Here is a 24,766-nt window from a genome sequence, read left to right on the forward strand (position 1 = left end):
TTGCTTGGGCTCTGCAGAAGTTGCACAATATTTCTTCAGCACCAGCACACGTGGTCTATTGGGAAAGTATTTCTTGTTCTTCTTGATAACTTTATGGTGCTTTAAAGCATCATTTCTCATTGTGAAAAGAGAAGATATTTTAATTCCAAACAGGAATATCCTGTCAACAATCTGCCTTAATTTATTTACTCCAGAAGAATTGAAATAACTTTGCTTAGATTGAATTAACACTTGGAGGTGCTGAGATTGTTGTGGGCTCCTTAGACTGAACAGGTGAACAGACATTGTGTGTCTCCATGTTCAGCCATCAGTTCTGACTCCCCGAGTGCAGCATTCTGCCCAGGGCCTTCAAAGGTGGTAGATTTAAGAAGAAAATTAATTTCTCCAGCCACAATTTTTCCCCAGCTCTAAGCTACTCCCTGTAAAATCTTCAATGCCCTGGAAAATACTGTGGATGAGACAGATGCTTTCACAACAAACCTGTGGGTGATACAGAATTGTGTTGTGTTTTCACCTTTTGTAACAGAAAGATTTCTGTGTGAGATAAACATCCATTTCCAAACTCTGCTTTCCCATCTCCCTTGTATTTTCAGGGTGCCCCAACGTTGAAGGAATGATGTATCTGACTCCAGGTTCTCAGAAAGCGAATTTATTATTTTATGATTAATATTATGTTAAGAATACTAAATTAAATGATACTAAAGAATATTAAAGAATACAGAAAGGATACAGATAGGAGGCTGAAAGATACTATTGAAAAACTCCTTTGCAGAGCCTTGACACAGCTTGGCTGTGATTGGTCGATAAGTAAAAACAATTCACATGAAACCACCTGTTGGATAAACAACCTTCAAACCACATTCTAAAGCAGCAAAACACAGGAGAAGCAAATGAGATTTGCTGTTTTCCTTTTTCTCTGATGCTTCTCAGCTTCCCAGGAGCGAAATCCTGGCGAAGGGATTTTTCCAGCAAATGTGACGGTAACTGGACGTTGACATTCTTCCCGTGTCTCCCTTTCCAGTGCGCTTCGCACCCTACAGACCCCCCGACATCTCCCTGAAGCCGCTGCTCTTCGAGGTGCCCAGCATCACCACGGAGTCCGTGTTCGTGGGCCGGGACTGGGTGTTCCACGAGATCGACGCGCAGCTGCAGAGCTCCAACGCCAGCGTCAACCGCGGCGTGGTCATCGTCGGCAACATCGGCTTCGGCAAAACCGCCATCATCTCCAGGCTGGTGGCGCTCAGCTGCCACGGCACCAGGATGAGGCAGATTGCTTCAGACAGCCCCCACGCCTCTCCAAAACGTAAGGGGTCTCCAAAATTCAGAGTTTTTATGTCAGCTTGTAGAGTGGTGTTGGCTGGAATAACCCAGTTTCTCTTCAGGCCCAAGGAATCAGCTTAGTCTTTGTTGTCAAGTCTTCGTTGTCAAGCAAAGGAAGGACCTTTGAGAAATGTGTCATAGAAGTCCTGAATGGTTTGGGTTGGAAAGGACTTTAAAGATTATCTGATTCCCACCCCCTGCTATAGGCAGAGGCACTTTCCACTATCCCAGGTTGCTCCAAGCCTCATCCAGCCTGGCCTTGGATACTTCCAGAGATGGGGCAGCCACAGCCAAACCTGTTCCAGGGCCTCCCCACCCTCACAAGGAACAATTTCTTCCTAATACCTAATCTATATTCTTCCTAATGTAAATCTACCTTCCTTCAGCCATTCCCTCTTGTCCTATCCCTCCATGCCCTTGTATAAAGTCCCTCTGCTGTTACAGGAAGCTTTTATACTGCTCCTGTTCCAAAGCTGCTTTTTGAAGAGTCAGAATAGTCTGTCTCTGACTTGTCTGGCTTAGAAACATCACAGACTTTCTCTGGCTGGGAGGACTCCAGTTTTAGAATCATAGAATCACAGAATGGTTTGGGTTTGAAGGGACCTTTAAAGGTCATGTAGTCCAATTCCCCTGCTGAGGACATCTCCAGCTGGATCAGGCAGCTAATATTCTATGATTATGAATCCATGCCAATGCATTCTTCTTCCCATACAGATTGTTTATCTCCTTGAATCATGGTGTAAATATTCCATGCAGGTCTCAAGCCCCTGTAGGCTCAGGACCCAAGATTGCTCTCCCTCCTCTGGTCCCATCCAATTCCCATCACTACTCAGTGGCAGGTTTGCAGGTAGAGATGACAACATTTTAAAATCACTCAGCTTTCAGTGAGTGAGTAAGACAGGACTAAAAATACTGAGTTAGGTACCTGAAGGTATCTTTAAGGATGTAGGTCACTGTATCTCAGTGAAGCTGCAGTTAAATCTGTTTACTGGAAATGCTGTGCTCTTGCCCTGTCAGAAGAGCTGAAATGTCACCGGGATTGGCATGTTGAACAGTGTCACTTGTCAGAGCTAAATAAACAATGTGTAGTGAAAGCAGGGCTTGTTTCTATATTTTAACCACAGCTCTGCAGTGCTGTGTCCCCAGTCTCCTTAGGATGATGGTGGACATTAAAGATAAGGCTGTGCTAAACTCCTTCTGGACTAAAAGCTGGATTTCTGTGTCCTGCACCCTTTGTCCACAGATGATGAAGATCCTTGGTCCCACCTAACACATTGTTTAGTTCACTCTGGTGTGTCCCTGGAGTTGAAAGCTGAATGATTCCTCAGTGTTAGTTATTAGGATGGAAACCTTCAGAATCAGCAATTAATTAGATTTTATTTCCTAAAGAGATCACAAGTCTAGCTATAGAAGATAATAATTATTCTGCAAGATCCTTGTGGGTCCCTTCCAATTCAGGATATTCTATGATTCATCTCTGATTTTGTGATAAGTTTCTTTGTCATTTCTTTTTCCACATGCTGAAAAAAATCTATTATGCTTATTAAATCTATGCTAATTAATATGTGCTAATCAGGTGGTCTGACTCTGCTATAGCAGTTGTGCAACCAGCTAATTAAACTGGCTTCAATGCAGCCTCATACTTCTAATTCCTCACTCAGAAAATTAATACAGGTGACAGTGGTGGTATGCTCAGAATCAAGAAGGTGCCTCATTCTAACACATTCAGTGTTTAATTATGGAGGCAGCAGTCGTTCTCCTCTGTTGTTTGCCATTAAATGGGTCATTGTTTGCATGATTATTTCCAGTCAAGCTCAGGGATGCACTGCAGCAATCCAGTCAGGAGAATCCTCTGCCAGCACAGACTGCACTTCAGAGTGGTGGTGTTCTTAAAATAATCAATAATTAGACATCACCAAGTGCTGCCTGTTGTGGTGTCAGTCAAAAACCCTCCATATGAGTACTTTGAAATGAAAAGAAAAATAGTTTGGAAGTGTTATCCACAAAGGCCAGGTGGATTAGCTGCTGTAGCAATCTCTGGTAAAGCCAATTTCTGCTTTACCAGGCAAAAGAGGCAGCTAAAGTGCACTAGGACACAGTTAAACTTGCCAGAGATGATTCCAGGATAATTTATTATTTGCTTGCAAGCCTTTTCCAGATCCTTGTGCTGCTCCTGCTCCTCTCCCCCTGATTAAATTAATGGGCTTCAGATGGCTGTATTAGCTGGGGCTCTTCGTTTATTTATGTTAGAAAATAAGCCTGTAATTCAGAAAAATTGGCTGTCTGTGCTGAAGGAGGACTTGGAACCAAATTAACCAGTGATTGTTCATAACAAGGGAAGGTCTGTTGGCAGAAGTGGAGAGCAGGAGAGCTCTGCACAAATCCACCAAACCTGAAGGCAGAGCCTGCCAGAGGGCCCAGTTCACTCCATTATTGTCATTATTTTGAAGTCAATGAAATTACAGTGGGGGAAGATGAATAAGACAAACTCAAAGCTTTTTCTTAGTGATCCTTTTCTGCTTCCAAAAGAAGTTTCTTGAGAAGCCTCCGGCCCGGAAACCCCTGAAATCCCAACCAGAGTATTTGTGGGAAGTATTTTAACCGCTGCACACATGAAACAGCAGCTGCCTGGTTTTTAATAATAATCTCAGTGCTTGTCTTAACCTCTTTCAGATGTGGATGCCAACAGGGAGCTGCCCTTGGCTCAACCTCCTTCTGCCCACGCGTCCATCGCCAGCGGGAGCTGCCCCGGCACCCCCGAGATGCGCCGGCGCCAGGAGGAGGCCATGAGGAGGCTGGCATCACAGGTGGGGCAACCTGGGGGCTCCTTGGGAAAAGGGCAGCTTTAGTGGCACTCTTTGGGAAAAGGGCAGCTTTAGTGGCACTCTTTGGGAAAAGGGCAGCTTTAGTGGCACTCCTTGGAACTTCTCCCGCCTGGAAAAATCCGTGCGTTCGCATGCTCGCTTGGGGTGCCTCTAGAGAGAGATTTCTGGAAGGAGTTTTAGTACTTGGGAAAGTTATTTCTCTAAAATAAGACTCCCTCTACGTCAAATACACTTCCCTGTTACTCTGAGGGTTTGTCTTTCACAGCCACTCTGCTTTACATTGCAAATGTTAGGATATGACACAGTTATTGAATTAATTATTGAAATAATTGTGGTTTTTCTTCAGCGCTGAGAATAAAATTGCCCAGTGATTGAGCAGTGTTTAGCTTGAAAAGGGCAGGTACTGTGTTTGGGGAAGGCACAAGCTGAGTGTTAATGCTGTGTGTGCACTTGGGAATTTTTTGGAAAATTCTCCAAAGTAGACCATAGCCTTTGGAACAATACACAAATTACTTGCTGTTTTGGCAGGAATGGTTTGTGTGGAACATATGGAACACTGTCACTTATGTACGTAAGATTTACAGCTTGAATTTTATGGTATTACTGAGACTTAACCCTAATTCTGTAGTGGTGGGAAGGTGCCATTCTATTGCTTTGAAATCCAAGGAGTTTGCTCTTGCTCCTCCCTCACCTTTTGGGAGGATAGGAGCAGGTAATACTTTCCTGTCACCTGCTCCCACTTTGGAGAGGAAAATAGCAAGAAAAGTCTTTGTTCTTTGTGTTTTGCTTGGCTTTTTGTGCCAGATACTGTCTTGTCCTGTCTGCTTTCCTGCTGCACGCAGATGGCCAGGCAGGTAGCATGTGCTGCATAAACAACTACTAAGATTTGATACTCTCCTCTTCCACATGGAGTTCTTGAAAGGAATGCAGTGCCCAGGTCTGGTTTTGTTCAGGTTTCATTAGTCATTGTATTCCTTGTAAACCTGAAGCTCTGCAGACTACCAGAAAGGGCAGTAAAGTGTGCTATCTCTGCTTTAAATACCTCATCTATCACTTCCCCTGAGTGCTTAAGTCATCCTGCTGGGTATGTAATTGATAAATGGATGCTGTTTTAGCTGGTTTCCTCCTGGAAAAGGTAAGGAATATGGCTCTTTCAAACACTGTGTCACATCCACAGCATAGAACACTCACTGAAGATTTTTTTGCATCTCTGATCACTGGAGAAAGTGCTAAAAACAATCCTTACAGCCAAAATTAAAGTAAAAATGGGTTGTTGTACCTTGGCTGCAGACTCTTTAGGAAGGGTTTTAAGGTCCTTCAGTCTATCTGGATGGAAAAGTATTTCTTGGATATGTGTGTTTTATAGTTATGTTTACACTGAAGTAAGAATTGAAGCACAGAAGAAAGTGTTGACAGTGATGGACAGCCACAATTGTCAGGATTATTTTAGGAGCTAGATGAACCATATGTGAGGAGCTGGAGAAAGCTGTGTGCAGATGTTCCACCTCTGCCTGCACTGAGCAGAGCAGAATGTTCTCAGATTGGGCTGAGGTCCCTGTGCTGCAGAAATGCAGATTGTTACAAAAGCAGATTAATAATATACAAACAGTCTTAGGTAATGGCTGGCACAGGCTCCAGAATGCTGGTGGGAAGCTCGTTGTCCTCTCACCCACTCCCCTTCCCTCTGAAAATGTCACTTATCCCAATATTCAGAAGTTGTGTATCTATGATGACAGAAATGAAAGGTGAGCAAACAGTTGATTTTCCTCCTCTGGATTACTCAGGGTTGTACTTTTATGCCTGGTTTTTGTACAGTAAATTCTTGGGGGCAAAGTTTGCATTCAGCTCTTAATGTCAGAGATGAACAAATCATTAATTTTAGAACTAAGTAACTGCTGACTGGCAAGCAGAAGCTCAACCTGGTCCTGCCATGCTGACCTTTCCTTTTCCCTGAAGGTTTATCCTTTACTCACAGAGGATTTTTAATGGACTGGCTACCCAGTTTTAACTAACCCATTGAACAGCTTTATTCTTTGGGTTCCTGGATGCTGTGTGGTGGCTTGTGGTAGCAGCACTTAAACAAATGGACCTGAAACCCAGCTCAGCTGCACTAATGGGTTGTACCCCGTGCAGAGCAGCTGGTGGAGGAGCTGCACATCCATTGCATTAGTTCATTTTTTCTGATGCTGAACACAGCTGGTGGCTCCAGAGGCTCTTGTCCCCATCCTCCAAGCCATATCCAAAGCATCACTAACATTGCTGCAGGCATATAAAAACACAGTGCTCCTGCCCTACACAGAGGTGGAGGGATTCATTGCTGCTGAGCCTCGATGCCCTGGGCCACTAATGAGTTTCAGAAAGCATTTACCAGCATACTCAGCTATGTAAAGGTAATGAGCATTCCCAATAAACTGGGTCACCACGTGCCACATTCTGGGTCACAGTCACATGCAGTGCTAATGGCCATTTCCATTTTCACAGCCAGCATTGTGCCTGGCATGTGGCATAGTGGCAGGTCAAAGTGTTACACTGCATTTATGGGTCAAAAAAAAGATCTTGTTAAAGGTTGAAATACAGTGCTGAAGCCCTTTAAGAGCACTGGAGGGAGTGGGGTGTTGCTGTGAGCTCAGGGGTCTGGGAGGCTGGTCCAAGGGGGTTGGCTGTCCTTGCATGACATGCTTCCAGAAGGAAGCCAAGACAAACCACAGAGGAGGAGTGATGGCAAAGGAAAGCTGCCTAAATGGAGTAGATGCTGTTTCAGAAGCATTGCTGGGGAACTGCAATAGTGAAATCATTGGAAAGGGACCTTCCCCAGAGCATTAGTGGTATTCAGCAAATACAGGGTAGAAAGAGCAATTTGAACCTGTTTGGGGTGAGTCCCATCCACACCAGCCCCTGGCCATCCTGGAGGCTCTTACACTCACTTCTCACATTAACCTGCTCTCATTCCCAAGGATGGAACAGGATTGGAAACCTTGAAAAGTTTTACAGTGTGAGAAAACTGCTTCCCACCCAGCTCCATGTAAGTGAGGAGCCTGATTCTCAGCCCCAGCTCCAGCACCAGGCTCCACACCCAGCACTGGCTTTTGGCAGCCTCTCTGTGATTTGAAGATAGAGAAAATGTCACAAGAGAATAAATAACATCAAGATGAAATTCTGGCTCAGGTTGCATTTTCTAAGAACGTCATTCTGCCTTTGCTTTGGTTGAGTTCCCAGAATCTTCCTTTGCTTACTGCTTTAGCTTCAGATCCACCCATTAAGCATTGTGTTTATCCTACTGGTTATAAGGCTTGGTTGATACACCAGGAAATCGAGCACAGGGATCAGGAATCATGGAGTCATAGAATTGCTAAGGTTTGAAAAGACTTCTTAAGATCATCAAGTCCAACTGTAATGCATGGGAAGTGGCTGAAATTAATTGGGTTGTAATTGCATGTGTGTCCCAAAATCTGAGGGTGATGATGATTACGCATGACCCTTTTTCTGTGACATGACTCTTCAGATTCCTGGAAGAAAATAATTGGTCTCGCATTAAAAGAGACTTTATTTTTGTGTCTACACACAAATTGCATAGGAAATCAGAGTAATTTCTGTTAGTGGAACCTGATATCAAGGAATGGCAACTTGCAAACTTCATTCTATGAAATGCACAAGTTGTAATCCCCAAATAAATAGGATTGATGAAAAGAAATCATTACCTCTGTAATTACTTTACATAGTGCTGTTCTCTAAGGGAATTAATTATATTTTAACTGTCTGGTAGGAAAAATTCTGTAAGGAATTTGGAGGTATCCATTAAAACTTAAATACATGTATTAGAGCTTGATGCTTGAAATAACAGCCCAGCTTTCTCATCACTGCATGTGTCACACCTCGTTTTGACTGGGAAAGGAAATTACTGCATTATATCCCGTGGGTAATTTCATCTTGAAAATTAAAAGCCAGTGCTGAACCAGCAGTGGGTGAGGACCCCACAGCCTGGTGTGTTCATTCCTTGGTACCATCCTAGCCACCCTGGAGCCTCCTGCAGTCTTAGGGACAGGTTTTGCAGGTGGAGAGACAGAAAGCCTTCATCATGTCCAAAGCCATGGGCACATTTCACCCCAGCTGCCCTGAGCTGCAGAGGAGCTTTTCCTTTTCAGTGTCTTCAGCTATATTGTCCTTCCCAAGTTCAAAAATGCAATTTATTTTGCAACATTCTGTGCTACAGTGCTCCAGGGCAGTGGTGGTTTTGGTACAGAACTGCTCCCACCTGCCTTGCTGGGATATTTTTGGATACTCTGTGATATTTGAAAAGAAAACCCAGTCCAGAATGGGAGCTGGAGAAAAGCTTTGTGCCCTGGCAGAGGCTCATTCCAAATGGGCAGGCAGTGCCTGAGGCTGGAGGCAGCAAGGGAGCAGGAGAAGCTGTGCTGGAGTGGTGCCAGAGCAGCTTCCCAGGGGATTCACAAGCAGAGACAGGTTTTTGAGGGCCTTTTTTATATTGCAAAAGAAAACAAGAAAGTTGGCAGCATGGCCCGAGAAGATATCACTGGTTTTCTGCTTAGTTTAATAAGTGGGCAGAATGTAGCAGGGTTCTAGCAGAGTTTGCTGAGCTGGAAAAATCAGGGGAAAGCTGGGAAAAGCCGAACTTTTTTTTTTTTTTAATAGAATTAATTTTTTTAATGAAGTGTGGGATCACAATGTATGAGTAAAGCACAGTGAGCCTGCCATCGCCCCCAGCTCAGGGGAATCTGTACCCACGGTGCTGCCTCACTGTGATGGACTCAGGGAGTGCTGTCTGTCCAGTTCCACAGAGCTTGACACGTGAAAACAAAGCAAATAAAGAGTAAGTTCAAGAAAACAATCACACGTTTTTACTGGCACCCAGTTCTTAAACAGAACTCAGAGCATAGCACAAGCTCAGCACAGCACTTCAGAAACGTCAACCACTGTCACTGTCAGTCTCTGCAAACAGCTACGGCTTAATTTCATTTATTCCTCGAGCGGGAGGTCCAGTCATTTTTCAGGATCAGTGCCTGTTTTTACCAACTGATTTGTCTGGATTCTTGTCATAGTTAGTTAACACTCATTGCTCTTAAAGACTTCACCTGCCAGAAGAGCTCAGACTCACCAAATGAAAAACCGCCGCTTTTACAACTGCCCCAACATGGCTCTAATGAAGAAAAACATGGAGTTTTTCACTCTTTTCTCTTTGCTAGGTCGTAGCTTACCACTACTGCCAGGCTGACAACGCCTACACGTGCCTGGTGCCCGAGTTCGTGCACAACGTGGCCGCGCTGCTGTGCCGCTCGCCGCAGTTCGCGGCGTACCGCGAGCAGCTGCTGCGCGAGCCGCACCTGCAGAGCCTGCTCAGCCTGCGCTCCTGCGTGCAGGACCCCATGGCCTCCTTCCGCAGGGGCGTCCTGGAGCCCCTGGAGAGCCTGCACAAAGGTACTGCTCTTCCTCGGCGTGGCCCGGCCTCCCGTGCAGCTTGTTTTGTTGTGGGTTTTTAAATGATGGTTGGTTGGATTGTGGGCGTGGGATTAATCTGTGTGCGTGGCTTCTCGAGGTGAGGAGGAGAGGTGGGATCTGGAGGAGCTGGGAAGGCTGAGAATTCATGGAATGGTTTGTGTTGGAAGGGACCTTAAAGCTCATCCTGTTCCACCTCTGCCATGGCAGGGACACCTTCCATTATCCCAGGCTGCTCCAAGCCCCATCCAGCCTGGCCTGGGACACTTCCAGGGGCAGCCACAGCTTCTCTGGGCAACCTGTGCCAGGGCCTGCCCACCCTCCCAGGAAGGAATTTTTTCCCAATATCCCATTTGGCCTTCCCTTTTCTTGCTGCTTTCATATCCCAAACCTGTCATAGCAATTCTCAAGGTGAAAACAAGCAACCAGTTCCATTCACAGCACTGCTTACAGGAAAATGTTCTGATTTATTTGTGTAGGGGGTGGCATTTTTTCCCTTTCCCTGTCACTGTTCAGTGGGTTTTGGAGAATCTGAAGCTTTCACCAAAGGTCTGGTATCATACAAGTCAGTAGACAGCCTGTGTAAAGCTTCAGGGGGAGCTGGTGACAAGCCTTTTCCTGATAACAGACTTAGAGCTTTTTTCTAATGCAGCATTGATTTTGTCTTCTTTTCTTTCTTCCCCTCTGCAAGTTATAAGTAATTCATCATGACAGTCACTAAATTTAAGATCTTTGCTCGTTGCCATGAAAACTGTCAGAGCATTGCAGAGTTCAAGACTGTTGTCCTGCAGAATCATGTTTATTACTGTGCCTGTGCTGCATCTTGGCTGCAAAAATAGTTCAGTTAATTTTGTTACCGCCCTACACACTACAGTGTAAGATCCAACATGAAGTAGCTGCATCTTCTGGCAGATTCAAAGCCCTGATGTTCAAATCAGCTCTTCAAAACTGTGTCCAAGCTTTGAGCAGCAGCATCTGGGTCCAACCTGCCCTGTTCCACCAGGCACAAAGCATATGCAGAGCCAGCACAGCATGACAGTGGTTGGTTTTCCTGGCATGGAGAAATGTCACTGTGGAAGGAGCGTGGTTGCTCTTTCCTATCATCACTCTTGGCAAAAAGAAAAAGAAAAAGGATACATTTAGGAACCGCTGCTCTAGAGGAAAATAATTCTTGGTTATTACAGTAGCTCCTTGGGAGATGTTTCAGCTCTTGATTTCAGGGTGTTTCAGAGGATTCTTATTTTTCTTGTCAAGGAGGTTGACCCCCATCTGGCCCTAAATTCTGAGAAGTGGGAAAATTTTATGTGAAACCTTTTTTTTTTTCCTTTCCTCTTGGGCTCTGCACTCAGCCCAGCTCCAGTGGAGCCGCTGACCAAGACTGCCACTTTTCAAACCTGCTGGCTGAGAGTGCTGGCAAGCTAATTTGCACCAAGTGTTCTCTAACAAGATGAACAGCATCTGGAAATTGGTTCTAAAATACATGATATTTAAGACTGTAAATATATCAGCAGGTCTTTAACAAGGTGCTGTTGAAGCTTTAGTGCTACTGGGACAAAACTATTGCACAGGTGTTAATGGTGAACGTCACTGAGAAAGATTCATGTTTCTCAAATACATATATATATATTTAACATCAAGGACTCTAAATAATACTAAATAAATCTAAATAATAGGAGAACCAAGTTCTGATTCTTCCCCTACTCCTGCTTTCTCCTCTCTCCCTTAGGCTTTATCAGGAGCATGAGGTGTGGGTATAAAACTCAGGCACTACGTTCACTCCAAGGTTTCAGAGAGGAATAAATTATATTTTCTGCTGTATCCAAAAATCTTACTGAGAAGTTAACTGAAAAAGCAGCTATGGTAATTTTAGTGCAAAATACATATTTTTCATGTATGTGTTTATAGTTCAGTTGATGTAAGGCAAGGACAAGATGCTCAGCATTCCCAAGCACAGGGTGTTTGCTCATGCCTGTTCTCCCTGGAACGCCACAGGGACCCCAGGATCTCATGGTCAATGAACATTTTGTGCTGGGGTTTTGCAGAAAAGTTTCTTAATTAAAAATTAAAATTAAAAGTCAAAGAGAAAAACTGACCTGCTGCCAGGAAAATTGACCTTTCTGGTAGCAGGAGTTTATCTGTAGTACTTTACAGATCAGGGCTTGTAGTACATGTGAATAGCTTATGCCATCAATAGATTGAGATTTCACATTTTACACCTGGTTTTGAGTCTTATTAGGCAAAATAATTGAGAAGATACTCCTTGAGTATAAGGTACAAGTCCAAAGGTATCTCTGCCATTAGTTGTAAAGCCATACTCAGCTCTCAGTGTCTGACATAAAAAAATGACTGCACTGTCAGCATCACCTGATACTGTATTCTCCAGCAGCAAAAAAAAAAAAAAATCCTGTTTAAACAGTCCATGATTCACTTGTAGGTTTGTCAAGGCCAGGTTGGAACAACAACAGGATGTTCCTGTCCCCAGCTGGAGGGTGGAATGAGATGACCTGTAAAGGTCAATATGCAATTAATGTATCATTAAAAGGTGCTGGTGCTGTAGGTGTTTTTTTCTTTGGCAATATCTGATCATGGTTTAATATCTGGTTGCAGTACATTATGGTTGCTTGTCTATAGCCTATCTAATAAATGCTTCTTCTCTTTCTTTCAGAGAGGAAGATCCCTGATGAAGATTTCATTATATTAATTGATGGTTTAAATGAGGCTGAATTTCACAAGCCAGATTATGGAGACACCATAGTATCATTCCTGAGCAAAATGATTGGAAAATTCCCTTCCTGGCTGAAGCTGGTAGTGACAGTCAGGACAAGTCTACAGGTATGTTGAGACCCAGAACAGGGATGAACTGTGTCATTGTCATGATGGGACTTTGGTAAAGAAGATCTTACTGGATGTTCTGGATTTGCTCAAAACCTTTATTTCAGGTTATCCTTTTGGCTTTGTTGTTCTTGGATTTACATCCATGTCACTAGGCTCACTCTACAGCTTTGGAGGGATCTGATCCATCATGGCTTATTTATGTAAATAAATGTTCATCAGCAGATAGCTCAGATCATTTTGTGAGACTGTTCACATGCCAGTAGGGCCCAACTCACAGAGCCATTAGGAAGGCAGAGCCTGGTGTCTGGCAGCCTGTGCAGCTAAATAACATCCTCAGCTCCACGTGGAAAGGCAAAGGAATTCAGATCTTCATTCCTTTTGGCATGACCCAGAGCATGATGATTTCAGTCTGATTAGGCCAAGACATTACTCAGCTCAAGACTGTTGTGAGCAGGTCAGCAGGGAGCTGAGTCTGTTCCAGCCCCATCAGGGCAGCCAGCCCCCACAGTCGTTGTCACTGGAATGGCAGCTGCTTCCCAAGATCCAGGAGAGCTATTTGCTGTTCCGTGCTGGGGTCCATTTTTTGCTCAGTAATGGAGTAAATTAAATATCATTTGGAAGAAATCTTTCTGTAATTGTAAGTAAATTGGATCCCAATGACTTGAATTCCTCATTTAATTAGGGTTTTGCATCTGTAAAGTCTTCACTGCCACTTGAGTCCGCACTGTGCTCTCCCTCTCTGTTTTGTTGGAGATCTTATGGCTTTCCTGGAGTTGGCCTTGTACAGATCTGTTGCATCACTTCTCCTCTCCTTGCAGCTGCTGAGAGCACATGAGGCAAGAATTTCTTTGGCGAGGCCTTTGGTGATCTTTGGTTTATGTTGAAGCAGGGAGTTCAGTAGATGAGCATTCCCTGAGCCTAGTTGCTTTGCACTGGAAAATCCTCACTTATTATCTGTCCTATGTTTCTGTGCATCTGTGGATGTAGAATGCAGAAGGATGCTCCCAGGGAGGTTCTTGGTCTCAGCTTCAGCAAGTTTCTTGTGGCCTCAGATCTGTCATCTGGATGTCCTGGACAGCAGAAGGGATGGGAGGTCAATCGTGGCTGGGAGGGATAGGAATAACAAGGGCACTGCTCTGTGTGAATTTACCAGCCCTTTCCATGGATGGACTGTTAGAAATGTCCCTTGTTTTTACATCAGTCATGTGTCACACACAACCTGCTTGATTACAGATGGGGGTGTGAGGCCCTGAGGGCACAAACTGCTGTTTGTGGTCTTGCCTTGATGGAAGGTCTTAAAGGGGTCTCAAAGATGCTATTGTAATAGAAACAAAGTTTAGTTAATGAATAGTAAACACTGCAGGCATGAGTATCTTTTTTTCTTTCTTTCTTTGTAGGAAATAATTAAGCTGTTGCCCTTCCACAGAATATTTTTGGATAGACTGGAGGAGAATGAAGCCATCGACCAGGACCTGCAGGCATACATCCTTCACCGGATACACAGCAGCTCGGAGATCCAGAACAACATCTCGCTCAACGGCAAAATGGACAACACCACGTTTGGCAAACTCAGTTCTCACCTCAAGACCTTGAGCCAAGGGTCCTACCTGTACCTGAAACTTACTTTTGATCTCATAGAGAAAGGATACCTAGTTTTAAAAAGCTCCAGCTACAAAGTGGTCCCAGTGTCCCTGTCTGAAGTGTACCTGTTGCAGTGCAATATGAAGTTCCCAACACAGTCTTCCTTTGATCGGGTCATGCCTCTCTTGAACGTAGCAGTGGCTTCTCTGCACCCATTAACAGATGAACATATTTTTCAGGCCATTAATGCAGGTAACATTGAGGGCACTTTGGAGTGGGAGGACTTTCAGCAGAGGATGGAGAACCTTTCTATGTTTCTTATCAAACGTAGAGACATGACGCGAATGTTTGTTCATCCCTCTTTCCGAGAATGGCTTATTTGGAGAGAAGAAGGTGAAAAAACCAAGTTTCTTTGTGATCCAAGGTAAGCAAATGTTCTAAGAAATCAGAGCTTACCAATGTCTTACTCTACATTGTTACCTGAATCATCTTGTTTTATGAGGTTGCACATGGCTGCAGTGACTGTACACAGAGTTTGCTCTGTGTGTACTGTGGGTCTCTACGTTCTGTCCTGATCACCTACCTGAGGTCTTTATGTTGTTCATGGAAAGAAACAAGCACCCCTGGGCACACACCTGACTTGGCAAACCTAACAGTCATCTTCAGAATGAGATGAGCTGTTCCTCAGGAGGCCCCAGGCTGCCTAGCTCAGTTATCAGCAGGGGCAGATTATTCCTGCCAGCTCAGTCCTCATCGTCCCTTTCTCCAAAGGTATCAAAAGCACAGGAAGTAGAAGATAAGAAGTGGAAAGATGAGCAGTGTGGATACATCTTTTGTAGTTGTTTATTTTTCAAGTTGTGCTCCTCGTAGTTCTACTGAAGGTTTTTTCTGAAAACAAAGAGCAGAATTGTTCTGTAGTGATTTTGGACTGTAAATGCATCTGTAATCTGTATCCTGACAGCAGCTGAGTTCCTGGCTTAGCTCACAGGGAACAGAATTTAATCATGGTTAGATTTATATTCTTTAAGCCCAGTGATCTCTATCAACAACATGACTGTTGTTTCTGGTGACAAGTGGAAACAGACCATCTGACTGTAATTCTCATCGTTTACCCTCATAAGTTTTGCTCCATTTTCTGCCCATTTCTTAAAATGTGATTATAATTGTCAGGGAAACACTCAGATTCAAGGATGTGCCAGTGACCCAGTGGTCAGTCTGAAGACAATCTCATGGTATCTGCTGGAGCTGGAAAGCACCTGGCTGATCAAGGCAGCTCTGTGGTGTCAGAGTAATTTACCACTTTAAATTTCAAGGTAAACAGGCTGCAGTAGGAAAATACCAAATGGTAACTAATGAAACAAAATACAATCCAGAGATTAATCCCTGAGCTGCAACACTCCACAAAATCCTCCTGTCCAGCTGATACTGAGCTCAGAGCATGGGAAACCCTGAGCAACAATTAAGATAAGTCATGATTTTTCATTTTATTTCTTGGAAGAGAAGCAGAGCTGGCCACTGACAGAGCTCACAGCAGTAGCCTGTGAAAATTTGTCTGCATCTGGTTTGTTCACAGCCAGATGGATTTCTTTCAGCTCACTTGGGAACTGAGAAGACATGACAAGTGTGCAGAGCAGTCCTCGGGGTTGTCGTACGTGAAGCAGTTTGACCCCACTGTGTCAGTACAGTGACAGTAAGGTTGCTGAGCCTGATATTTTTCCCTGCAAGAAGAGCTTTGAAGTGAAATGTGGGTTTGTGAAGCTGCTTTTAATTGACTGACCCTGACAGAGTGTCCAGGTGTGAGACCATTACGAAGGAAATTGGGATAATGGGCCTCATGTCCACTCATATCCCAGCACTGCAGCTGGGATAATCTTCCTGATTTCATTAGTGAGAGCGAGTTCTCATGTTCTCAGAAGCGTGGAAAAGAGGGGAGGGGAGAGGAGGAACACAGGAATTATCACATTTTTCTATGCTTTTAAGAAAAACAGCAGATCTGCACCCTGTGGGGTTTTGGTTAGCCTGTTGAGATGCTGACCCTCTTCTTTGAACCCTCATCATGTGTTTGCTGTCCAAAGCAAAGGCTAATTGCCTCTGAAGGGGAACGTTCTCAGTGCTGCTCTCCCCAGAGAGGAACCCCTCCCAGCCCCTCCATTTTTTAACACAGGGCTCCAGTGAGTGAGGCATTTGTCAAAGCACTTAACCAGCATTGCAGTAACGACCTCCCCAGCCTGTCAGGCCAGCACATCAACCACTTGATGTGCTTGCACTTGATCAGCAACCAAGTGCCTTCCTTGACAAACAGCATAAAACATTTCAGGGGAAGACCCAATCCTTTGTGACTGGTGCTTGGAGAAAGTAGTTCTTACTACACATTCCTCCTTGTATTTCTAAACCTAAATTCTGCTCTAATGCAGTGCTTTTCTTCTGCCCAGACTTAATCAGAAACCTCTATGCAATTATTTGCCATGTTTTTACAACACTAATAAATGTTTTATCCTTATACTGCTTCTGAAGAGGCTGTGAGCAAGACAGAAATGAAGTGATTTTCCCTGGCAGCTGTAGTCAGAGATGGACCCCAGAAGTGAAATTACTTTATCCAGGTTTAAGCGTAAACATCTGAGTTACTTGTCTAGACTTGCTTTATATTCAGAGGAGAGAAATTAGAGTGATTAATTTCATCCTGAGCTAAAAGGCTGCAGTAGGTCAGACGAGGAGTGCCTGGGAAGCATCTCCTCCAGCTGAGTTATGAGCAGTCTCAGGATGATGGGCTCCCCAGGAGATGTTTCCAATACTGACAAGGCTGGATGAAGTGAATCTCTCCAAGCTGCTTCTCTACCCCACACACAGGGTTTTGAAGCAGATGCACAGATTTTCTTTCCTTGTTCAGGAAAGCTAAAGTGGGATAAGGATACTCTCAGTGCTCTTGCTGTATGAGTATCCCAAATTGGGCTTCTGTGTCTCAGGGTGGCACTGGCCCAACCACTGTTGTGTGTGCTGGTGGTGGTGGCTGAGGGAAGAGGCTCTTTGGGGGTGTCCCAGCATCCTTGGGACCATGGCAAAATGAAACATTTTACATCTTCACCTCAGGTGCTTCACCTCTGGCTTGGTGAAGCCAAAACTCACCTAATTTTAGGTGTCTGCCATCCAGGTGCCACTCCCATCTCCTTGAGTCCTTGGAGAGTTCATTTAACCTCTTCTAGTGCTGAGTGAGGTGAGCTGAAGCCCCAGCCCCAGTCCCTGGCTGTCCTCCAGGGTCACTGAGGCACATGCTGCCCCAGGGAGGTGACCTGTGCACAACTGGAGCTTGGCAGAGATGGGAAGCAGCAGAGGTGCTGCCTTTGGTGTGGCTTTGCTGTTCCTAGGGCAGTGGGTTTTGAAGGACAAGCATTTTATCAACCCACAACAAGGCCATTTCTTCACCTCTTCAACGTTCATAAACCAAATCTGTTTGTCAAACCCCAACTCAAGATAACTGCATGAATAAACATGCAGCAGCAATCCAGGCAGCAGGACACAGCTCCCATCTAACACCCCAGTTGCCATGGTTTCTGGCAGAGCTGTCTTTCAGTACAATACTCTGTAGGTATTTTACATTTTTTCCTTTTTCTCTCTTGGGATCACATTGCAAGTGGAGACTTTTCCTGCACAAAATTAATGTTTTTATGTATTACCCAGCAAAATGATAGACTGAAGGCTTTAGAGCAAAATTGGGGGTTTTGTTTTATTTTGATGGAATGCTGAATCTGATTGACAAATAACAGTCCTCAGTGTGAAGATAATTCATTTAGAAAGTTGGGAGAAGAAAAAGTTGATGAAAGTGATATTTCTAGCAATTCAGGAATACAACAAACAGCTCTAAATGGGGAGTTAGTCCTTGCATTACACATCTTAACTTCTTAAAAATTACCCCCAGATCAGTCCTCCATATGGTGCTCACTTGGGCATTATGGTGCATGGATTAATTGATTTTCTTTCTCTTTTTGATTATAAGACTCTCAAAAGCTCTTAAAATGCACTCAGATTGATTGTTAGCTGAAATGATCAAGTGTTCACCAAAACCCAGGGTAGGTCTTAATTGTTTTCTCCACATCCATGAGGGATGGATTTTACTCAGCAAAGCAAAGGCATTGTTTGAATTCAAGGTGAAGCAGAATAATGGGTTTAGAATTTATTTGAATTCCTTACATATTATGCAGAAAATTAAAAATAATGCTGTGTCCACTAGTACCTTGTGGGGCCAGAGATGGAATAATCAGGTTTTCCAAACCTGATGGCAGCAGTGCCAGCTCTCAAGGGGCTGCTGTCATTATTTAGCATTGCTTTACACTTGGAATTACCTCTCTTAATGTCTTTTCCATCACCCCAGAGTGCCACTTTTGTGGCTCTGTGAGTGTTGTAGCTCACAGTGGGCTTTCTGAGTGCCCCAAGGTACAGGCAGCACTCAGCACATCAGCACAGCCACAAGGGATGTGCTCTCAGTTGTTTTGCCATCCCCAGCCACGGGCTGGATGCCACATGCCACCAAAATACATGAGGTCAGGTTGTTTCCTTGCCCAGCCTGCTGTCTGGTCACCTGCACTTGTGCTCAGTTAGTAATTAATGACCAGATCATTAATTACCAGGGGTCTGGTTGTTCAAGATCATCTCCACAGCTCTAACTCTGGCAGAAGTGTGGAGTGTGGTAGAAGTGGTGGCTGAGCTGTCATTTCAGGTAGAGCTTCCTCTGCACCCATTACAAGGGAAGGAGAGCACAACATTTCTCACTCTTTTAATTTAATTTACCCTTCAAGCCATATTTATTGAGTGCCATATTTGTGAATCACAGAGATGAGTCCATCATCATGTTCTCCACTAAACTGGGGAGGCAAACCCAATCTGTTCACCAAGTATGGAGTGCTGACTCTGAGAATACAACTCCTAGGCATCCCATATGTCTTCCAGAAAAATTTTTTTTGATTGCATGTCTTGGAGCCCAGTAATTTTTAAATGTAAAAAGAATGGGTAATAACAAAGTGAGTGAAGGAAACTTACCATGTGCAAATTCCACATCTCCAGCATCTCAAGACTTAACTCTACTCAGAGAATCGTGGAGGGATTTGTGTTGAAAGGACTTCAAAGCCCATCCAGTTCCACCCCTGCTGTGGGCAGGGACATTTTCCACTACACCAGGATGGTGCAAACCCCATCCAACCTGGCCTGGGACACTGCCAGGGACACTGGCCTGGGACACTGCCAGGGATGAGACAGCCACAGCTGCTCTGGACAACGTGTGCAAGGACCTCACCCATCTCACAGGGAAGGATTTCTTCCCAATATCCCATTTAACCCTGTCCTCTGGCAGTGGAAAGCCATTCCCCCTTGTCTGCTACTCCAGACCTTTGTCCAGTGTCTCTCTCCAGCTGTCTTGGAGTCCCTTTGTAATCTCATGCAGAAATCAGAGGTCAAAAATAAATTACTAAAGCCACTGGTAGCAAGCTGGGAGTCTGTGACAGGGATTTAGCAGTGCAGTGAAGTGACTTCTCTGCAGGTTTTGCCCTGAACTGCAGCTGCAGTGTCAGTTGGAAGAGCCAAGGAGAAAAGGCACAGATTATAAATGATGACAGATGAGCTGGAGAGCAGATGTGATCAGTGCCACCATAAAGGACATCAGCAGAGCATCTCGTTTTAACTGCCTCATTAGACATGCAAACCTCAGCACTGGGATGCAACGAGGGGTTGAATGGATTCAGTATCTGAAGTTACTGTCCTCATAAAATCTGCTCTTTTCCTTTTCTTCTGGACGTTAAACTTCTGTCTGTTGGGCCATTTCCACATCTAAATGGAAGAAAATACTCCCAGAATAATTCATCCTGTGGCACTGAGCCACCAAGAAGAGAGGAGTAGAGTTAACCAGAAACTGACTGAAGAAAGAAGTGTTACTGAATTTCTTTCTGTTACTTTATTCCTCAAATATTAAGACCCACATTTAGAGTAAAATCGTCTTCCAGCAGTGCAGGGGAGAGTAGCCTTGACTATTTGATTTGAATTCTTTTTTAGAATATGAATTCCTTCCAAGTTAATTTGCAGTTATGACATCAGAGGGAAACTACATTACAAAAAAAAAATCAATAAATCAATTTAGGTGATAAACTGTTCCTTTGAAAGGGGCTCCTGGAGCTGAGCTTGGCCTTTCTGCAGGACAGACATCCAGAGATCCTTCTGCAGGGGAGGAGGCTCTGGGCTTTGTCAGAGCACACATCAGTCTCTGCACTGCAGTTATGACATTACACTTGGCAGAGCTGAATAAAATGGGAATACTCATCCTTTGAAGACCAGATTCACTGGGCACAGTGTCAAATCTCTTGATTTGGGAATGTTTTCATGGGATTAGCTGGAAGAAGGGAGATGTGGGTGTAAATCAGGGAATTTAAAATAAATCAGGGACGTTGGTAGGTTCAGAAGTGAACAGGACTGAGTCTCATTTATGTTTTACTTGTCTTTTACTCTGGTATTTGCAATGCCTTAACACTGGAGTAATTTTATACTCTTCAAAGTCTTTTTTACCTGAGAACTGGAAGAGTTCTGATGCACAGATCTGGAAGCTTTTAGTATTTTCTTTTGCATTGAATCATTCTCCTTCACTGCTCTTTGGTCACACCAGTATTTTACCAGTGAGACTTTGTCCTTTTCCATCTGTGACGTGAGGAATTGGGTCACCTGGGGACTGTGCTTGAGGTACCAACATCCAGCATCATCTTGCTCTGCAGCCAGAGCTGTGTGTGACTCATGTTTGGGTGGGTGAGGGACAGTTGTGTAGAGATCACATCCAGCATCTATTTTTAATTGCATGGAGTGACAGGACAAGGGGTAATGGCTTCAGACTGACTGAGAGTAGGTTTAAATTGGATATTTGGAAAATATTCTTTCCTGGGAGGGTGGGCAGGCCCTGGCACAGGGTGCCTAGAGAAGCTGTGGCTGCCCCTGGATCCCTGGAAGTGTCCAAGGCCAGGCTGGACAGGCTTGGAGCAGCCTGGGACAGTGGAAGGTGTCCCTGCCCTTGGCAGGGGGTTGGGCTGGATGGGCTTTAGGGTCCCTTCCAACCCAAACCATTCCATAATTCCACATAACCTCATGTGCAGCCTTCTCTTACCTTCCTTAGAGCTGCTGTAGGTGTGCACTGGTTCGTGCTGTGTAGGGTGTTGGAATGATTAGAGACTCATTTTTATGTCTTTTTCCATATATAAATATATATATAATTATTTATCTATATACACACTGTATATATGCACGTACACGCACAGGCACGGAGAGCAGATTAAAGCTGCAGGAGCTGAGCTGGCAGGGCTATTAATTTTTCACCAAAAAAAAAAAATCTTACATTAAAAATAGAAAAATCTCTGATGATAAACTCTGCAGTGGTGAAATTCAAAGCATATCATTTCACTGAGCTCCTTGATGTAGAAATCATTACTGCCACTCTGCTGTATTAAAGAAAAAAAAAAAAGCCTGTGCTGTTGCAGTCTGGTTTAGTTTCCAATTAATGTTGACAGAACAAGTATTTATCAAGCCAGCTGAAAGCCAAGGTCTGGGAAGCATTGCAGAGGTAATGTATTACTCATGAATGCTGTACCTTATTCTGGAGTAGTTCGTGCATGCCTTATTCATAACACCAAAGTCAGGTCTGTAATGAAATGCAGGTGAACATCCTTCCAGCTGCAGCTGAAGAGCAGTTTAGGAGCTGACTGCACTGGTGTGGCAGGCAGGAGCTGCACTTCAGCCCTTGCTGTGAAGAACAGGCACCTCAGAAGCTTCTGGATTTTCAGTTCATGCTGAGGATTAATGCAGTTACAGATCCATTCAGAGCCTTCCTAAACATTCTCAAAGAGTTTTTCACCAACGAGCAAAAAGCTGGTATTATTTGCTCTCCTGTGATGTGGAACACAGAGGAGAGGGGAGTGGCTGAAGAGTCCTTGTGCAGCCACTCACAGTCTGGAGCAGAAGATGCAGCTCCTGATCCCCTGCCTGAGCATCTCCCCAGAAAGGGAAGGAGCTCTGAGTCCTGGAATCATAAATCCTTAGAATGGTTTGTGTTGGAAATTACTTTATAGGCCATCCAATCCAACCCCCTGCCATGGGCAGGGACACTTCCCACTGTCCAGGTTCCTCCAAACCCAGTCCAACCTGGCCTTGGACATTTGTAGGATGGGGCAGCCACAGCTGCTCTGGAATACCTGTGCCAGGGCACATCACCCTCACAGGAATCATGTTGTCCTAATGTGTTATCTGCACCTACTCTCAGTCAGTTTGAAGCTGTTCCCCCTTGATCTGTCACTCCAGAGCCTTGTCCAAAGTCTCTCTCCAGCTCCCTGGTCAGTGACCTACAAGTTCTTGAGCTTGCACCACCAACCTTTGGGTGGAGCTGAACACCTTGGCCCCTCTCCAAACCCTCACAGCACTGGGAATCTGATGGGTTAATGGGATGGACTGAGTGTGTTACAGCAGTTCCAGGTTTTCATAATCTGGCAGATTGTGAAATTATGGCAGAATGGGGCCGGGTTCAACCCAGCAATTGCTGTTCCACTTGACTTCTGGCAACACTGAAACTGTGTTTCCTGGTCACTTCCTTCCTTCTGATCTGTATCTCCTTCCTTCCCATGGACATCCCCAGAGGTTAACAAGTAATGAGCAAATCCATTTGTCTGTCTTTGCTGGGAGACCTGACATTGTCCTCCCATTCCAAAGAGGGGGAGAGCCAAAGGAGGGCAAGGCAACAAGCTGGTAACGTGGACATCCCCAGAGGTTAACCAGTGTAATGAGCAAATCCATTTGTCTGTCTTTGCTGGGAGACCTGACATTGTCCTCCCATTCCAAAGAGGGGGAGAGCCAAAGGAGGGCAAGGCAACAAGCTGGTAACTCAAGGTGCTATAACCACTTCCAGGGCCCTTCTGTTCCAGCTTTTTACGTTTTGTCCCTTCTGTTGGTGCTGTGTGGAGAGTCCTCACAGCACAGATGCATGGGGTCAGAGGCACTCCTTGCACTAGGGCACGGTGATGGGTTTGCAGCACTCAGCTGAGGCGTCAGAGCTGAGTTGTGATGGGCAGAGTCACCATCTGGAGAGGCTTTTCCTCCACTCAGGGGAAGTGTGGAGCAATGGGATCCCAGCACGGGCCGTGTGCCAGGCCAAGGTGTGGAGAGCAGCTTGACAGTCAAAAAAAAAAGGGGATTTTCTTCAATTTCTTTTTATGACCTAAGAGTGAAAGTACTACAAGTCAGTGAAAACATTTCTGAAAACAGTTATTGGAGTTGATGGTGCCTCTATAAATAGTGCAGCATTTTGGAATGAAGCACAACAGAATTCCCCACCAGTGCAACAGTTTTATTACCTGTAAATGGGCTGTGGTGCTCTCTCACCTGTCCAAACCTGGGGATCAAGTCCTGCCTAGTAAGAAAAATTATTATTTGTTTTTCCAGCAGGCACATTCTTGTCCTCCCAGCACCATGAGGGCTGACAGCATCACTGGGCTCTGCTCACACAAATCCATGTGTTACCAATCCAAAAGGAGGTTCATTGGCAGGGCTCAGGGGACACCTTGCCAAAAACCTGGCCAGGACATTAGAAGTCATTCACTTTTTTTTTTTCTGAGTTTATTTTGAGATGGATAGTATTCATCCCTGAATGGGGATGAGCTGGTAAATCCCCACTGCTGTGAAAGCTTCTATCTTGTGTAATATTTACTAGATGTTTGGCCATCCAAGCTATTTCTTTGTTTTGCCAGACAGGGATGAGCTAATAACATTTCCTGTCCTTAAAAGCCCTTTTAAAGCCACAGTTGATATCATATTTTATTTTGCTTGGCTGGAAGGGGTTAGATTGCTTTTAGTGCAGTCACATTTTTATGTACTTCCAGAAATGAAGTGGCTTAAAAAGACTCCCTTGGGATCAAGCCAGGGGCTTAAGGAAGAATATAATTTTGTTGGTAAAACCAAAAAAAAACATCACACAGACCACTGAGGTCCCAGGGTGGAGCCTCTCTGGCTCCTGCCCTGCTTGCTGCATGTCCTGCTGTGGCATCCACGTGTGCCTGGGGCACCTGCAGGAGCAGGTATTTGCTGATCTCACCCAGAAATTATATTAAAACTGGACACTTCTGCATTGTGTGTGTTTTGTGTGTCTGTGGAGAATCATCTCGCATCTCTGAGAAGATTCAGCCATGTTGAATTTGGCAGCAATACAAATCTGGAAATGTTTAAAGGTTTAAAAATATCAGTAAAATAATCTTTAGCAACAGAAGTTATTGTCTGGTTTGGGTTTTTTTTTTTTTTCCTTAAACAGGACTCGGTGTGTAGTTCAGTTAATTTGCTGTGGTTGTCAGTCTGGTAGGGCATTGCCAGCAGCATCTTTATTGCTGGAGAACATGTTTAGAAGGAGTTTTACAAAGAAATAAAGTTGTTTCTTTCCATGGGACTGTCCACAGGGTAGTGAGTGCAGGTGTCACTTAAAGGACGTTTTATGCAAAGTGTGTACATTTGAAATAATGGCATTTTCTAGTGGCTTCAGGTTGGTTACATGCTTTGCAAATGTGGTTTACCTCTGTGAAATGACTGTAAAAGCAGCTTTCATTGCATTGTATCTCTGGTGTTTCTAAATTTACCTCTACTCATAGAAAATATATACCTCTGTGAAATGACTGTAAAAGTAGCACTTCAGCTTTCATTGCATTGTACCTCTGGTGTTTCTAAATTTACCTCTACTCATAGAAAATATATTGGCTTTT

The 24,766-nt window shown here is 44.4% G+C and overlaps 1 protein-coding gene across 14 annotated transcripts in view; it reads left to right on the top strand.

Annotated features, from left to right (window-relative positions):
• The window catches only part of TANC2 (tetratricopeptide repeat, ankyrin repeat and coiled-coil containing 2), a 154,024-nt gene that overhangs the window by 101,078 nt on the left and 28,180 nt on the right, over window positions 1–24,766 (top strand). For all 14 annotated transcript variants that reach the window (XM_039700623.1, XM_039700622.1, XM_039700624.1 and 11 more), the window contains 5 exons: window positions 1,022–1,303; window positions 3,994–4,127; window positions 9,347–9,578; window positions 12,262–12,428; window positions 13,829–14,436. In XM_039700623.1, the coding sequence (XP_039556557.1) occupies window positions 1,022–1,303; window positions 3,994–4,127; window positions 9,347–9,578; window positions 12,262–12,428; window positions 13,829–14,436 (1,423 nt within the window). The remainder of the gene's footprint in view (window positions 1–1,021; window positions 1,304–3,993; window positions 4,128–9,346; window positions 9,579–12,261; window positions 12,429–13,828; window positions 14,437–24,766) is intronic.

Source organism: Passer montanus, unplaced genomic scaffold (assembly GCF_014805655.1).
Source record: "Passer montanus isolate IOZ18808 unplaced genomic scaffold, ASM1480565v1 scaffold142, whole genome shotgun sequence".
Lineage (NCBI taxonomy): Eukaryota > Metazoa > Chordata > Aves > Passeriformes > Passeridae > Passer > Passer montanus.